General features: G+C 44.7%; 1 protein-coding gene across 2 annotated transcripts in view; it reads right to left on the bottom strand.

The window, feature by feature from the left end:
• Window positions 1-837: 837 nt before the first annotated feature.
• arhgef18b (rho/rac guanine nucleotide exchange factor (GEF) 18b) overlaps window positions 838-17101 on the bottom strand; it is a 30333-nt gene continuing 14069 nt past the window's right edge. For both annotated transcript variants that reach the window (XM_029000708.1, XM_029000709.1), the window contains 21 exons: window positions 16833-16900; window positions 16419-16470; window positions 13905-14058; window positions 13711-13814; window positions 13490-13630; window positions 12864-13114; window positions 12040-12165; window positions 11683-11800; window positions 11326-11580; window positions 11150-11226; window positions 10463-10641; window positions 10297-10370; window positions 9975-10160; window positions 9604-9744; window positions 9379-9488; window positions 9059-9115; window positions 8914-8961; window positions 8237-8701; window positions 4184-4475; window positions 3509-3619; window positions 838-3425 (listed from right to left, as the gene is read on the bottom strand). In XM_029000708.1, coding sequence (XP_028856541.1) covers window positions 3265-3425; window positions 3509-3619; window positions 4184-4475; window positions 8237-8701; window positions 8914-8961; window positions 9059-9115; window positions 9379-9488; window positions 9604-9744; window positions 9975-10160; window positions 10297-10370; window positions 10463-10641; window positions 11150-11226; window positions 11326-11580; window positions 11683-11800; window positions 12040-12165; window positions 12864-13114; window positions 13490-13630; window positions 13711-13814; window positions 13905-14058; window positions 16419-16470; window positions 16833-16900 — 3170 coding nt within the window. In that variant the 3' untranslated portion in view covers window positions 838-3264. The remainder of the gene's footprint in view (window positions 3426-3508; window positions 3620-4183; window positions 4476-8236; window positions 8702-8913; window positions 8962-9058; window positions 9116-9378; window positions 9489-9603; window positions 9745-9974; window positions 10161-10296; window positions 10371-10462; window positions 10642-11149; window positions 11227-11325; window positions 11581-11682; window positions 11801-12039; window positions 12166-12863; window positions 13115-13489; window positions 13631-13710; window positions 13815-13904; window positions 14059-16418; window positions 16471-16832; window positions 16901-17101) is intronic.

Raw genomic sequence — 17101 nt, 5'->3', positions numbered from 1 at the left:
ATTTGACTGTGGGCCTTCATAACCTTTTGCCTACTTCTAGGTGTTGAAGACCCATTTTTAGCTTCAAAACGTCCTCCCGGCCCATGGCAAAGGTCCATGTGAATCATAAATCCTGCCTTCAGTGATATGCACTCTGAACAGAGCAGCTGTGGCTAAAACCAATAAAGGCAAGGAAGTCTGGAGCTGTTACCATGGATACCTCAACAATATAACAATCTAAAGAGCGTTTTACAGCTCTGACGGAGTAAGAGGCTATTCGTCGGAGTAAAGCTCCTCGCAAGGCCTCTTAAAACAAGCTGCCAAGCATGTTGTCTGCTAGTTTGTTACTTAATGATGTGAGCAACTTTGGTCAGAATAGTTCTTTTAAACGAATGGCACCCATACTTTAAAAATCACACCCGGTGAAGTCATGCAACTAGATAAAAGGGAGCCTGTTTTGGTGAAAAAATAAACTTCTATAAAATCTGCTCATTTATTAAGAGGTGAGATGCAAAAAAACAACATTTGTCTTATATAGTCCATAATCACATACAGTATGTCTCAATGGGCTTTGACAGACCCTACATTTGACCCTTCTGCACACAAGGAAAAACTCCCCAAAAAAAACTGAAACCGTGGGAAAGAGTGATACAGACAGGGACCACCCCCCTCCAGGGTAGAGTGAGCCTGCAAATGGTGTCAGTGGTGTCACAATGGTGTTGTGATGATTTGTCCAAATAAGAGAAAAAGTCCTACAGTGCAGCATAGAGCATCTGTCCATGTTTGGAGGTGCTGGACAGTGCAGAGTAGTTTTAGTCCAGTGTCATGGTGTACATACTGGTCCATTTGAAGATCCCTGAAGCTTTAGTTGTTACGGTGGTGGTGGCTGTGGTGACCCTCTGGTTCGTTTCATGCTAAATCGTCGTTTAGCATTTGCCAGGAACCAGGATTCATCTGGTGGTCTCTTCACTGCACTCTGGAGGTGGTGCTTGATACCGTGCCTCTGAGAGAACAAACAGAAGCGGCAGATGGTGGTGTTGTACGACTGATACTGAAATACGTGGCTATAGTGGTATATTTGTTCACTTCTCTTCACTTCGATCACTTCATTGATCGTAACATCAACTTACAAGCACCCGGGATAAATTAAGGCGTCTGTTAAATGCCTTAAATGTAAATTTGTGCAACAGTGGCCCGGTACCCTAACTAGGACAGTCGAACTAAAGTGAACTTAACAAATCCAATGCTACATTCTAGTCATTGGACCGTCTGAAAGCCATTTCTGGAGCTGGACCGATTCAAGATTTGGTGGTTTCCTTTGTTTTGATTTTGTGCACAAAAATGACTACCATCCCAAAAGGAAGTCTGAAATCAAACAGTCGTCCCTACAATCCTGAGCATGGAAAAAAACAGACACAAGGAAGTGCTTAAAATAGCAGCGCAGGAGACAAAGGAGGCCACAAAATCACAAGACAAAAGTGGTAGCAACGTCCACTTCGGAGGCATTTCAAAATCTAGGCACCCTTTGGTCCTGTAAAGATGGGAACAGAACAACCGCAACACCTGAAAATAGCTTCTCCGGCCACAGGACTGTAATTATGGCGTCCCGAGGGATCACCATCGGGTCCAGAAAACACAGCAGACCAACTTACACGCGACGCGCCTTCGCTGCAGAAATGTGCAGGCCAAAGGACGTCTTTCCTGCTATTCATGCAACATTTACATTCATACAAAGCCATCGTACCCACAGCAAAAGGAGGACACAAAAGGACACGCTTGTTTGACAACATTTTATTACTAAAATGACATTTATTTTCCTAAGGCAGTGGTTTCGGCGTGTCCCCAGATCTCTATAGTTCGGAGTACAAAATGTTACAAAAAGTCATCGCCTTACGTGCTACAAGCTTCACAAACACGGCTTCGTCACATCACCGCCCCCCCCCTCGCCACCGTCTGCTGCTACGCAAAAGTGACTAGTGTGATTGGCAGTAGATTAACACAAACATTATTTACACATCAAAGAGCAGAGGTCCTCTGCGGAGGCTCCGCACGAGGAGGAGAGTCGCAGACGCAGTGAGAGTAAGACATCAGAGCAGGTTCAAGTCGTCAAGTACAGTCGGAGAGAATATTTAAGTCCAGCGTGTGGTCGAGTGAGAACCAGCTGCCCGGGAGTCACAGCTAAGTGTACAGAGGTAAAGTGCAGTGATGATGGAGCTACTGTAGCTGGTGCATATATTACAAAATATAACAACAAAAATGTCTTAAGTAACATCTATGTTACGCATAACAAAAAAAAAAAGAACAAAAAAGGGCTTGGTCAGGTCAGAAATAGTATCTTTGGTTAACCGACTGAAACATACAAAGATGGTGAATTGGGTCAGCCTGCAACACGACCATGAATAGCGGGGTCCAAAGACGCACAGCATTGAGAAAATAACACGCTCTTTTCTTTCAGTGGAATGTTACCAAACAGCAGCAGGCCCTTCCAACTAATGATCATTAACATTAAAATAAACGACTTCTGCCTAATAAAAATGCCCCAAAAAACAGTGCATGGACACACTAACAGGATGCATTGGAGGTATGTACAGTATATACATATCGGGTGTGTGGGAGCAGGAAGCGCACTCCTCAGTAGTGGTCTCAATCCAAAACCTCTGTCTTACACAGGCGACCCAGTAAGAAATAAAACGGACACCTCGTGGTCCACAGCTGATGGCGTGGGGATATTACACTATGTACAGTTTACAATGAGACTGTAATGAGAATGCAGGACCATTTCACTGAATGCAATGACTGTAATAATTGTTACTACTGGATGTGGTGCAGTCACCTGCTAATGCAGAACTGCATGTAAGAGAACAGATATTAGAAATAAACATTTCTGTTTGAAATGTTAAAGTGAGAGAAGCACAATTCAACTTTGCTGCTTCACAGGTTCCAAATTTGGAGTAGGGGATTCAGTCATACCACAAATTGTTTCAAAATTGAATTCATTGTGTGCAAAATTAAAATCAAAAAAGACAAAAGACAAAAAAAAAAAAAAAAAAAAAGGTGCACAATTTCTTCAGACTTCAATGGGTTTTCACAGTGGCTTCATTTCATTATTTCTTCATCAGAAATTTCCTTGTTCAAGTCTTTGGATTCTCCTGATCGGTGTCTATTCTTCAATGATTTTTACTTCATTATTTACATTAAATTAAAATCAGCTCATGGGGAGTTAAAAGCAATGTGTGCGCGCACACAAACATCTTCTGGCACAAGCCACGCTTTGGACTGAAGAGCTCAGAAGTAGATGACGTCCTCTTTGCTGGAGTCCTCTGTGCTGGCTGGGGACAGGTTGGCCACTGAGCTCTGGCTGAGGGGCTGTTTGTGTGCAGTGTGGGTGGAGTGGGCAGGCGGGATAGCTGGGGCTTCGGTGTGAGTGTTTGTGGGATTCACAGGATCTGTTGGCAAAGGCACGGCTGTCAGCAAACGTGACGAGTGTTTACAGCGCGGTGGGAGGACAGCGGATGTCGGCGTGTATTACCTGAGAGCTGGTGCTGGTGCTGGTGAGGACTAACGGAGCGCTTGGCTCTCAGAGTCCCATCCTCCCTGGTGGACAGCTTCAGCGGCAACATCAGCTTCATGTCCACAGAAGCTGCACAGAACGCATGACTATGTTCATACTTTCACAAATTAAATATTCAGTCCGGACTGTGGAACAGTCTCCACTTCAATTTTCAAGGACAGGGTTCAATATTTTGAAAACAACATAAAAATAATAAAAGTTTGACTACAATTTGAATACCCTGGTACCGAGAGGAGATTGGAGATCGTCTGACCTAACAAAACCTTTCACCAAAACTGTTCACTGTCAATATCATCCACCAAGCAGACACACCCCTACAACCACAAATCAGGCAACATCTTGTCTGCACGTATGCAGAACAGAGGACAGAACAGCACTGAATCATTTTACATTTCTGATCCTATGAATGAAAATGGACTAAATGGATTGCAAACGAATCCAAACACTAATTTATAAAAAAAAAAAAATTTTTTTTTTTTTTTTTTACATTTCTGTTTACAGAATTGAACTGATTAGTCAAGAGTCAGACAATAAAAGTGAAGAATTGTAACAGAATTCTGTAGGAATTTACCAGACTAGTCAACAGACTAAGGAATAATAAATAAAAAGTGTAGAAATGGGCCAGTGACGAACCAGAGCTGTCGGAGCGGTGGGAGCTCCGCCCCTTACTGCTCTTGCCACCCTTGCTGAGAGCGGCCAGCTTGGTGGGGATCTGCTGCTGGACCGCGCCCTGCTTGTGCAGCTGGTTGGTGGTGCTGATTAGGTGGATGGGCACCTTCGCCGGCTGCTTCACCTCCGGTCGCTCCAGGTAGTCGGCCGGGGAGACGGAGAGGCTGGAGCGCACCAGAGATTTGGGCAGGAGGGTGGGATGGTCCCCACCTACGCTGCCCAGCTCCCCATTAAAACTAGAGGAGAGAGGGATGGCCTGGGGGGAAAGGAGAAAGGTGGGGTTGAGTGAACACCGCATGGAGAACACAAACGGTTAACCTGCACACACGCAAGCCAGAAACTGGCAAAGGGCTTTCCACTGCTGGGTGTGTTCATAGCGAAAGAAGCGCTGCCTTCGAACAGAACTTCTAATGAGCAGCTAACTGAATCTGCTCCGGCGTGGGGTATTTATGGGATGAAACTAAATCAAAAGCATATGTGCCGTGCTGCAAACACAGGGAAGAGCAGGACACAGAACACATCGTGTCAGTGATATCGTTGGTGACTGGGTTTCAGGGCAGGCACGGTGGAAATGACAGATGAGGACCCAGATGAGGACAAATATTATTCCTTATCAAACACCCTTTCAACAAAAATCAGGGAATGCGGAGGTGCTGTATTTGTCATTTCATAAATGAAGAATGAAGCCGTGACCAGCCTCATACACACAGAGGCAGAACCATGGCTGGATGGCTCAGCTCAGCTCCAGCCAAAATTGCCCTAATTAAATCTTCTCTGTTAACATGGTCGCCGCTTCTGAAACGTAGCAAGAAAACAAACAAATTGAAATTTAAGCCATAGCAGACATGCAATACTATCGGCCTTTGATTGGTGCTTTGTTTTTCACAGTAATGAACAGTGGCGGTAAAACACAGTGTGAATTTCTAATGTTTGACTTAGAAAAGCAGATAAAATCTGAAAAACTGTGGGCAGCAGTTACCTAGGGCCTTAAAACACCTAGAAACGTTAGTCCTGCTATTATATGCCTTGATGGACTTGATTGAGAGATTTCTCATTACTAAATTTGTCAATTTGTAAAACCAAGAGATTTGACTTTTAGATTCATTTATTTCTTGGTTCCCTGCTATTCCTACAAGTGTTACACTGTTCCTGTTTACATGGCAATATGTGTGTAATGCTGCTACAGAGGACATTTCTGTCGGTCTCTGCCTAACAGATGGACCCAGCTGCTGGAGCCATGGTCCTGCCAGGGACGGCAGGAGGCCGAGAAGAGGCCGCGAGCTTCAGAGAGGCTGATGTAGTCCCTGAGGGTGTAAACCAACGCTGCCCACATGGCCGTCCTCCAAGGCGCACAGGGACGCTTCACCCAGCCGAGCACACAGGGCCCACTGTGGAGCGTTTCTCAGCATTAGCATCCGTCTGCACACAGATGTTCCATTGTTCCCAGTCCAAAAGGTGTACTCCATAAATACAGGGTTTGCAGGGCTTAGAGTGGAGCACAAAGCCCTGACTGACATCACATAAACAATCAGCTTTGGCTGCATTCCAGCCGCAGCATTAATGAGAGGGTGCTGCTGGGTAATTATATGCTGCGGTCTTCTCCATCTTCTGACTCCTTGGATACTTATCAGCAAATATCCATTTTGCCATAGGAGCAGTTCTGGGTGGGGTCATAATAGTGAATTCCTGTCCAGGTTGGGGATTTTCCCTTTAAACCAGTGCACTGTGCCCATCTGCTGAAGTAAAACTGGATAAACCCAAAGATAGAGACCAGACACTTATACATGCATCACACGCGTCATTTGCCATAAATTACGGTTTGGCCAGGAGCTTAAGCTGAATGCAGGACAGTGGAGCAGAAAGTGGCATTTGTGACAAGTTGTTTGTTAGTAAAATATATCCGGTGCATTACTGCACCAGTCCAGGTACACGTCTTCTTTAAATAACCATATTTGCCAAATGAATACCTCGAATAAGCTCCGGTCCTGGCATGACGCTGCAAAAACCGCAACATTCTGCCCAAGCTCATCCCTGAACGCAGCCTGTCACTGGAAGGCACGAAGCCTGGCGACCCACACGGCCTCTACCGTAACCAACACTGCGGTAAATAATCACATTCTGAATGTAAGATGCTTGCAGCAAATAAGAGGAGCACAAATTCTCACAAGAACATAACACTCAAGAGTGTGGGAGATCAGATAATATGAAATAACTCACCACACCACATTCTAACACATCTCTTACATGGTCCTTTCAAAGCTAAAACTTTTCCCTGCTCTCAGAACAGGGATATCATGACTCAAATCAGCCCCGGAGGCACACGGATTCGACCGATAACACTGTTTATGCACAGAACAGAGCTGCCATGTCAACTGTCGCAACACGGCCTGACACATCCAGACCTGCCTTCCTCATACATTAAAATAATCACACACACACACACCACACGTGTGAATAAAAACTGTTATTACAGCGCGGCACGGCTGTTTCAGTATCCGATGATCCCTGCTGATCAGCCACGATAATTTATCTAGCTGTAAAAACATGGGTTCGAGAGCGATGAACACGTATCCTCACCGGCTTTCTTTAGCCTGTGGGGGCGTACTGCCAACTAATCACAAGACCAATCCTGTTTTTTATGAGTGTTTTAGGTTCTCACTCCATCCATCCATCCATCCATTCATCAGTCCCAATGCTGTGAACGTATTATGTCAGGAAGACCTTGAGGGAATTTCCTACCAATTTAAAAGAAATGTTCATTTGTAAAGAGAACATTTGAATTTGTTGGTCAAAGGTCAAGACCATTCTGGGCTTAACGTTACAGTGAAAACCATAATTTCAGGAATGCATATGTCTTCACCTGGATTGATTAAATGAAAGGTCTGACTTGGCCAGCTAAAGACCATAACAACAAAAAATACAGCACAATTCTGAAACCAAGAATGACTGTGAGGGGCTAAATGATGTCATGCTGTTGGTTTCATGAAGAATGCGGTCACTTGCAGGAAAATAAAGCTCTGCTGTTATCGCGGAGCTCTGTGATGTTGGGAATTTGCTATGAACACCTCCTCTCTGGAATATGTAATATAGCCAAGAGTGGAGAAGAAATCAGATTAGTCTGTCACCATCGTCACTGGTTGAATCCTGAGCCGGGGGAGGGTGTAGATAATTCTTGTCAGCTGCATGCCATCGGCAAAAGAGGACAATGAGGAAGACACACAGACAAAGCTTTAAAAATCAATTTAACCTTATATTCTCCGCCAGACATGAGGTCATTTTGTCCAATTTACCCTGAATGGGAGGTCTGTGTCAAGAACATTCCGGGTTGTTGGAGTGGAGATACCTCTAGCGGACCAAAAAAAATGGACAGATTCAGTATCACAGAATCACGGCAGGCCAAGAGCAAGACGCAGGTCACATCATGTTCAACAGTGGTAATGGAGGCCAGATGAGGACATCTCTAAACAAACAGGATCTCTGATGTGCGCGAGTAATGCACTTCCAGGGCTGAAATTACAGAATTGCAGCAGATCCGCTTTCACAAATGCTACACAATACACAGCATTGTGATGGGGCTGGGAGCGGAGGGGGTTGGAAAGATGAACTGGTTTTCTCTCTATGGGTGGCTTTTGCAGATAGCTGCTTATAACTTTTTTTTTTTTTTTTTTTTTAAACCTGCTCCTTTCCTCTTGTGTCGTTCCCATGGCATTGCTCTTCTTATCATGCATGCTATCAGTAAACAGGCACTCGGAGGTGGCAGATAAAGCGCCCCCATGCACCTCACAGAGCCATATTGTTTCAGGCACTCGTCTCAGGGCTGCTGATATTTCATACAGCCTGCGCCAGGCAGAGGAGCGTGGGAACCAGTTGGGTTCTTTCCACCGGCTTACCGGGCCTCAGAGCGCACAAACACCAGCTTACCTCTGAGAGGGTCTGAGCCTGCTGTGGGGGGCTGTTAGCACTGCGGTAAACTGAAACTAGAGTGCAGGGGTCGCTGTGAGAACCTGCTGACCCTACCTGGCAGGCCTCCTGTGTGAACAGGGTGGGGCTGGGGACGCTGTTGTGCTTCTTCAGCTTTTTGAGCTGCTCCAGCCGCTCCTTCTCCCGCTCCACGGCGCGGGTGGACTCTCGCAGCCGCTCCAGGTCCTGCTGGTACTTCACCCGGTGCCGGTCCAGTTCCTCGCGCTCCTCTGCGAGCCTGGCCTCCAGCCGACGGCACTCCTCCTCCCGCTGCTGCAGCCGCTCCTCCGCCGCCTGGGCCTGCCGGCGCTGCCGCTCGCATTCCCGTTCCCAGCGCGACTGCTCCTGCCGGTGCTGGGTCTGCAGCTTCTGGAAGCTGGCCAGCTCTTCCCGCTGCTTTTCCAGGTTGCGCTGCTTCTCCTGCTCCAGCAGCACGTTGCCACGGTGACGGCCTGGTCGCTCGCGCTCGCTCAGCGAGGCCCTCTGCAGCTCGATCTGGCTGTCCTGGTGCGAGACAACTGCCTGGTAGAGGAGAAAGCAACACAGCAACTCAAGACATGTTGAAGGGCTTCAGAAATCAAGGAATAAAAATAGAAGCCATAGCACAATAATAATGATGTATTGTGATCTGTAATTTAAAAAAAAAACACTAAATTATCACATTTGTATCGATTCAAGGCTGAGGTTTAATCCCAGCTTTTACCAGGCGTATGTGGTTGAGCACAATGTTTTACCTGCAGACTGTACAACCTCTGGGACAACATGAGAACTCTGTGAAAGAACTGTTTGAACACACAAACACACACACACACACACACATTAAAAACCATGGGAAAACATAACCTTTTAATAAATTAACTGTAATTTAAATTCTTGTACCTCATCATCTGTAAATGAGACGCATGTGTTACAGTCGACTGGCAGAGTTCTATCGTCCTGAAGAACAGAAAAAAATATCTTTATATTAATAGTCGCTAGACGTAATTCCAATTGTAACCTTTTTTGAATTGTAAACGAAAAAAGAAGAAAGAAAAAAAACCAATCAGCTGATTGTTTCTCATACTGTTTGCTCAACAACATGTAGCCTCATTTGTTGATGGAATAATAAAGTCTCATCTCAGCTACCCTTTCAAATACCCACATTTCAAATCAGAAGTTCAGCACATGGAGGCCAGTAATTCACAGAGTGTGTAGTCTACCTCATCTAGGTCATGGCTGCCAAAAAGGTCTTTCAGCTGGGGGTCTGAGCTGGCCCGCTGGCTCCTCTCTCTGAACTTCACTGCCCCAATGTAGCTCTTCACATTGCCGTCTGTATCAAAGAGAGAAATAAGATAGAAACGCTCTCTGACTGGATACACCAATACACCATACTTCCAGATATTAGACCCCAGGGTAATAGTCTCAGTTAAGGAACATAAACTTACTCTTCTGAAGGATGGAGGGGCTGCTGTCGTAGCCACCAAATGTGTCTGCTCTCCTAGGAGGCCCTGCAGAAACCTGGCCCTCACCTTGCCATGGAGTTGGTCCTCTCACGCCAGACAAAAGTAGGTTCTGCAGGTTCTCCACTGCAACATAGAAATTCATTGTGTGTCCATTAAAAACAAAAGCATTACTTTTGCCTGAACTTTAATAGGAATAAGCTGTGAAGGGAAGAACTGTTTCTATAGATTTTTATCGATATAATTAATACTTAACCATTACCTTAACCTTAGTCCAGGGGCATATTTTTAATATACACCCCCGGAAAGCTATTAATCTTAAGTTCAGTTACAACCTGTTTGAAAGAGGCCTTCACCTTCAGTAATGGCGCCCTTGAGCAGCATCTCCCCCTGCTGGAGATCTGAAGCATCTCCGTGCAGCAGCAGCCGAGCACGCGGACCGGCATCCTCCAGTCCACCCAGCGATGCAGCCACATCTGCAAACAGCTCCAACTTTTCGGTCAAGCTCTGAACTATCTGGGCATCTTTCTGGGTTAGGCGTTCTATTCAGAAGAGGATCAAGGGGAAATTGGGAAAAGGTAAAAATTTCACTCTTGATGAACACACTGACACTAGATGTGCACCATCTAGTGTCCAACAACTATTAATGCAGAGCGGTCTGGATGGCATCGGTGTTACCATGGAACTCTTTAATCCTGCTGGCTCGAGCCTCCTCTTCCTCACTGAAGAGCCTTTCCTCTGTGTGTGGGCAGCTAAGAAAGCAAAGTGCAAGAAAGAACGTGTTCATTTGGATGTACCAACACATAGCTGCTGACAAACCACACACACTTCCTTCCACCCTCACTTTTCCACTGCCTGTCGTATTTGTGTTATCCAGATGTTGCGCTCCTCCTTGGAGTTGGTGTGGATCTCATACATCTCTGGTTCATTGGAAGAGGCACAGATGAGGAACATGGCCTTCTCCTCATGGGCCACTTCCCGCACGATCAGTTTCTGCAGGGAGATCACTGAAGGCTTGTTGTCCTGAGAATTGAAAAAGCAGCATTGTTAGATTTCTATTATTTTTCAGATGTTCAATTAATTTAATCAGATCCTGATGTTTGGTACCCTGCAACAGGCAACATTCTTCCCTTCAGGATTCATATATTAAAGCATCATATGGAAAAATACATGGGATTTCATCCCCCGCCCTTTCCCCCCTCCCCTGTGGCAACTGACTTTTACTTTACATGTTGTGTAGAGTCTATGTGCTTATGATGTTCAGGTGGTTTTTTGGTTATTTTTAACGGCTCCCACAATTTTTTTGATCCCCCCTCCTCTATTCTAATTTTGTTTTTGTTTCTGACCTTTTCCCCTATCCTCCTGACCTGTCCACCCCAACCCCTCAATGTATTGTGATGTGTTTATGTATTATCGGGTCGATGGCCAAGTTTCAGTATGACAGTTTGACATGGATTTTTGCAATAAAGGGTTTCAATCAATCAATCAATCAATCAATACACAGACTGAGTAAACTTATTTAAACACTCACCACAGTGGAGAAGGCAAATCGGCTGTCCTTTTCTTGTAATAGTAACAGCACATCTGTCAGCAGGATGGCTAGGATTTCTGTAAATTAAAAATGTCAAGGTAATAAAAAAATTAAATTAATTCCGAAAATAAAAAATGTCCAAAAACAGCCATTAGGTCTAAAAGGGCTACTACTACCTTTCAGTCTTCCGGAAGCAGCTTTCCAGTTGACCGTGCCCTCGTAGAGCAGCTTGCGTCGGCCCTGGCAGAGATCCTCCCTGCGGAACACGCGACCGCCCTTAATCCTGCCCAGGGACTTGAGCTCCATTTTACCGGCGATGTCCCTCAGCCGCGCTGCGTTCTTGTAGTCGTTCACATGGGTGTCTACCTGCATGATGGAGTCTTTGATGAGGGCCAGCGCCCGCGACAGCTCCTCATGCTCCTCTGTGCCCGCTGTACAGAGAAGACAAAGCCCCAGAGCGAGAACCTTAGCCTTGCCTCAGTTTCTGTGAGGAGACATGCCGTTTCACCAAAACATAGCGAAAAGAGAGTCACCCTCTGTGTTTTGCAGAATGCGCTCCACCAGAACTGGGTACTTTGTGATCCGCTGTGTTACCAACAGAATGCATTCTGGGACTGTTAATCTCCTTACTATGGACAAATTACTGATTTTCTGAAAAGAGCAAGAGCAATAAAATAATTAGAATACTTCACAGAGTGAAATAGAACAGAGTTGTGATGCTGCAGTGAAGGTGCTACATAATTTTAGCAGCCTGAATGTCACACAGAGGAAGTCAGGATTCACAGGCCTGAGTTTGGAAACATTGACAAATGAAGACTCTCACAGGGCCTGAAAATAAGAATGAAATTGAGTGAACTCAGCATTGTGCAGCACTCAAATGTGACACTTACCTTTATTAGACTCTGGAACTTCTTGCTGCTCTGCAGCTGCTCTTTGTAAAAGCTGACAGCTTCATTATGATGACTGCAGAAGTCCCCATAGCTTTCCTTCAACCTCTCTCCAATCTCTCCTGAAAACTACCAAGCAAAGGTAATGGCAAAACTTTTTATATGCTCATAAAAACCTACACCTATATAATCTGCATAGAATTAAGAACTAGAAGCAATGTGGTTGAGTTGCCTACAAACAACCAATAGTTATTTTTATGTATGTAATTTCCTGTCACTTCTTATTCCTTTTATTGTGGAATAAAATTGTTGCAACAAACCAGTTGAAGGGCCGTATGAAATTAGTTTTATTTTTTTCCTAAATTCAGTTTTTCCCATTTTAATTCCATGTTTTCTGTTTTATTCACCTAAAAACGGTATGATTATGGAGTGGAGGGGGGGAGGAAAAGAACAAATGCAAATCGCATTTAAATCACTGTTCAACAAAGTGTTTGTGCATTTACTGTTTGCTTTTATTAAACTATTTACATTTCATGCAAATAACTATTTCACAATAATACATTCTTCCATTTGCAAAATAAAAGTGCTTCACATTTAAAATCAGCATAAACAACAAATGAAATACAAAAATATTAGGAAGACCCACTTGCACAATGAACCATGATAATGGATAGTGATAAAAAACGTTAATTATACGCAATACCAAGTTAAATAATATATTCCATTATATTTCTTTGGGATTCTGTCCACGTTTTCTGCTTCCAATGACAATGTAGTGTAGTCTGAACTTGAGGGGAGAATACAACATGCAGGTTAAGGCCACATACCTGAGTGATAAGGATGTCCCCCAGGCGCTGGATTGAGTAGTTGTAGTCACTGCCAGGCTGCTGTGATTGGAGACGACGTTCTTTGAGGGAGGAGAGGAAGCGGCTGTGGACCTCCAGCAGACTGTCCAGGCGAGGGAAGAGGCAGTCCACCCGCTGCTCCTGTGCCTGCAGGATCTCACGAAGCTCTCGTGCATATACCCGTAACATGACCTTCAACGTCCGCACATGGTGCACTTCTGTCTGGATTAGCTCTGTTCACACAACCAAACAGGATCATCATAAACACAAAAGACTTGATACAACCACAAATAAATAAACTCTCACATCATTACTACAACCACTTTCACAATCAGCCCATACTGTAGCCATCACATTTTAATTAAAAACATGACTGTTAATCAAAGCCACCACCCTCATATGACCACTGCAGTAAAATAATAATCCCAGGACACACATTGGTATACTCATCACCATCATCACAATGCCCTAATTACAGACAGAGAGCAGAATTCTGAATGAATAACACTCACAGCAGCCATCAGCATTTGGTCCATCGCTATGCACCTTTTCCATTAAATTCTAGATGGTCGTTGGCAGGGTAACATTTTCGTAAATAAGACCCTCACCATATATGACATCTTGCCGCTTTATCGTTTCCTTGGAATGTTTTCTCAGATACTGCTGATCCACGGCCAGACTCCAGGACTCCAGTTCAAAGTCATGAGCGTCAGCCTCCAGCTCCGCCCTCAGATCTGTATAATGTGCATCTGGCGAGAGACGGAGAAAACTTGAGGCTTCCTCTGCGCCCTTCCGCAACTAACTATGCACATGCCACAGGGGTCCTTACCCTCAAGGATGGACTCTGTGGAGGAGGGTGCAAGAGATACGGTGTCCTCTACAAACCGCTTGAACCTGCCTGCGTCCGTTTCATCCATCTCCCCTGAAATAGATCTGAAAGACACAAACCCTTCAAGTCAAATGAAAGAATGGAATACGAAGCCGTCTGTAAGTTATCAGTAGTCTGCGGTGTCGCTCACGGACCCAGAGCTGCTGTTGTGGCTGAGGGCGGCGTTGCTGGTGGCAGCAGGCTGAGCGCTGGCTCCTCTTGGCGTGATGGTCATGCCTGGAGTGCACGGCAAGCGGCTGAAGCCATCGGTGGCCACCGGCAGGGCAGAGCAAGGCTGCTCCTTCAGGGCTGTGGAGGACAGTGGAGAGCGTCTGAAATTCTGCAGGGGCGGCAACGAAGCCAGGAAGCTGCAGCTCAGCAAACGCTTGTGCGCCAGCACCTTCCTGCCCAGCCGGTGGCTCAGACCACTGGCGGCTGCCCGGGCTGCCCGGGCTGCCCGCCTGCGAGAGGCTTTCCCCTCCCTCACAGACAGCTCCATCACCCACGCGCTCCCAAGGTAAAGTGGATGCGGAATTTAAGCAACACTCAAGAAAAAAGCGAGGTGGGCGGAGACAAGTCCTCCCTCTGTAGCTTCTAGAAACCCCCCTCCGCTGCACATTTCGCACCTCATGACCTGCGCCCCCAGAGCACCTTTCCTGTGATTTGTGTCAGAAGGAGGTGGCGCTTGCCACCATTTCGATGTGATTAGGTGGACCTGAGGAGGCTCCACAGAGATCACAGCTAATCCGCACTCTCTGAGGAACAGCATCTGCAAAAACCAGCTGCTCATGGCTGCAATGGTTCCAGTCCTGAGATTTTTTGTGGCCTCTGATAGCATAACGTTAACATACGTGACACTAAAGAAACAAGCCTGTGCCGTTTATCCTGACACGTAAATCTGCTCATGATCTTGTGTGCAAATGTGTGTAAATATTAGAGGTGGGCATAGATTAATTTTCTTAATCTAGTTTAATCTCACTGTAATCTTGGAATTAATCTAGATTCATCTAGAGTAAGCAAAATTAATATAATCTATATTCTAGATTAATCTACATTAATCTACATTAATCTAGATTAAAATGGCTCATTTGAATTCTGCCGAGGGCATTCAGAATGTGTGTAATGACTAAAAGTAAGTCTTTGAGAACGGGTTTCTCAAGCCAGGTGGCGCATTAGACCAGGGGCTCATCTCCTGTTTCCAAAATGCATCACAAACTGCTTGAGAAAGCTGTTCTACTATGATAGTTGGTGATGAAAATAAATTATGTTCAATAAGATGTACTTGTGTTTACCAACTGTTTATTCAGTTAAATAGCTGCATCCATGTTACCACGTCACGTTTGATGTGGTAATTTCACAGTTCGAAGACTCGTTCTCGCCCCCTACAGTGCAATTCGGCCAGGTATACATCCACGCTAAAATATCAAGGTGAAAGTCATCATAGTGTAGCGGTTCTTCTTCTGCGTTGTGTAACTTTTCTTGAACCACAAATGATGAGCTGACACCCAAGAGATTTTCTGTGCAAAGTGTATTCTGTACAAAAAGCAAAGTCTCGTCAGAACATCGCGTCTTTCTGCACCTCTCTCTACAATATACAGTATTAAAAGAACATTAAAAAAATATTCACAAAATAACACACATGCAAAATATTCCTAATATGTACATAAATTAAAATGAAAGAAATAACTTTTTGCACACAAACCCCACACACCTCTCACAGCTCATGCCATGTGTCCAAGAGACCTGAACCGGGTCTCAAAAACAAAATAAAAGTCTTTAGGAAATAAGAAACTAAAAGACACAAGAAAGAAGAAATATACTTATAAATCTAGTGTAACCATTTAACTCCAGCACAATAGCTTGCATAGTATAGACCCAGCTCCCAACACAACTTTGTGAATAGATTAAAGGCGATTTTTTTTTTTATCACCCGATAAGAGTCTCACGTTAATGCAGCACGTTAACGCCGATAACTGCCCACACTAGTAAATATTCATGCTGCGTACAGCGACATCTCATCATGGTCAGATGGCCAAGTAAACCGCACTGGAGTTTGACAGTGCAGGAGGAATTTTCCAGACTCGTCCCCTAGAGAGCAACATAGCACACTGTTCTTAAACCAATTGGCAGCTCCGCAGTGTTTGCTGTTTACTGGAAAGCAGCCTTGGAAGTCCCCGGTGCACCCACACTGGGAGGAAATGCCAGAATCGGACAAAAGGAAGCCGTAAGGTCATCACATGTGCCATCGGTGACAACCACCAAAGAGAAAATGGCTGTCACAGCATGGGCCATGTGGTGTTTTGGCTGCAAATGATGTGATTGTCACAACTTCCTTTTCCCAGTTTGATTCAGAAACTAAGATGAAACTAATGACCCCCAAAGTTCAAGGCATGTACACTTTAATTGTTGCAAAAGCTACAAGTTTCTCCTTAATCTGTCCTGATCAGACAAAATGAGGCACAGCACGCCAGCTTTAATTTGCTACCCTGGGACTCCACATGCTGAACAGACCAATCACAGGTCAGAGACAGGAAAAAACACAGATAATCACCTTGACCCTACGAAACGACTGCATGAAAGGATAGGTTTCAAAAACAGATGAAGATTTTCTTTTAAGCAAGGTGAGAACAGGGAAAGATCCGGCATAACCATAAGAGTGCAAGGTTTACCTTGGCTAGAAATTTGACTGGCTCCACAGCTCTTCTGTAGGGGGTCTTTAAACTGTGAAGAGAAGAATTATAGCCTCAGCACCTTCTACAATATGTTAAGTGCTGATTAATTTAATTAAGAATGTATTTTTCTTGTTTGAAGTGAATAATATGTTGTTATAATGTTATAATGCTAGGGGGTGGGATTTATTTGGTAGCAAGTAAACATTTTGTCCTCAAGGTCAAAATGTTGGAAGCAGAAAAAAATGTAGGCAAGGTAGTGATGGAAGAGATAGAAGGGTCATAATATCTCCAAACCTTGTGGGATGTTCCTTGTCTAAAGTGGTGGAAAAACAATGAACCTGTGGTCATGGGGCACCAAAACGGCATCGCAGCAGTGCTGTGTTACAATATATTCAGCGCTGAAGTGCTTACCTTGTTTTTACTGCTACTGCACTCAGGCAGCAGGTTCCTGCAGCTCTTGTGGACGTTCACCGCGCAGTCTGGAAGTCAGAGGCAGGAAAAGAGACATTTAACATAGAGCCGTTGCACCACCCTATTCATATACATAGATCATACAGAACTGCTGTAGTTACGTCTCCATGTACCTGCTCTTTCCTGTCTCAAAATCCACCAAAATGTTGTTCGAAGACATAATTATTAAAACGTAGTATATTTTAGTTTAACAAGTGCATTTAAAAAAA

Source organism: Denticeps clupeoides, chromosome 13 (genome assembly GCF_900700375.1).
Source record: "Denticeps clupeoides chromosome 13, fDenClu1.1, whole genome shotgun sequence".
Taxonomy (NCBI): domain Eukaryota; kingdom Metazoa; phylum Chordata; class Actinopteri; order Clupeiformes; family Denticipitidae; genus Denticeps; species Denticeps clupeoides.
The sequence above is the reverse complement of the archived record's forward strand: the minus strand, read 5'-3'. Positions and strand labels throughout refer to the sequence as shown.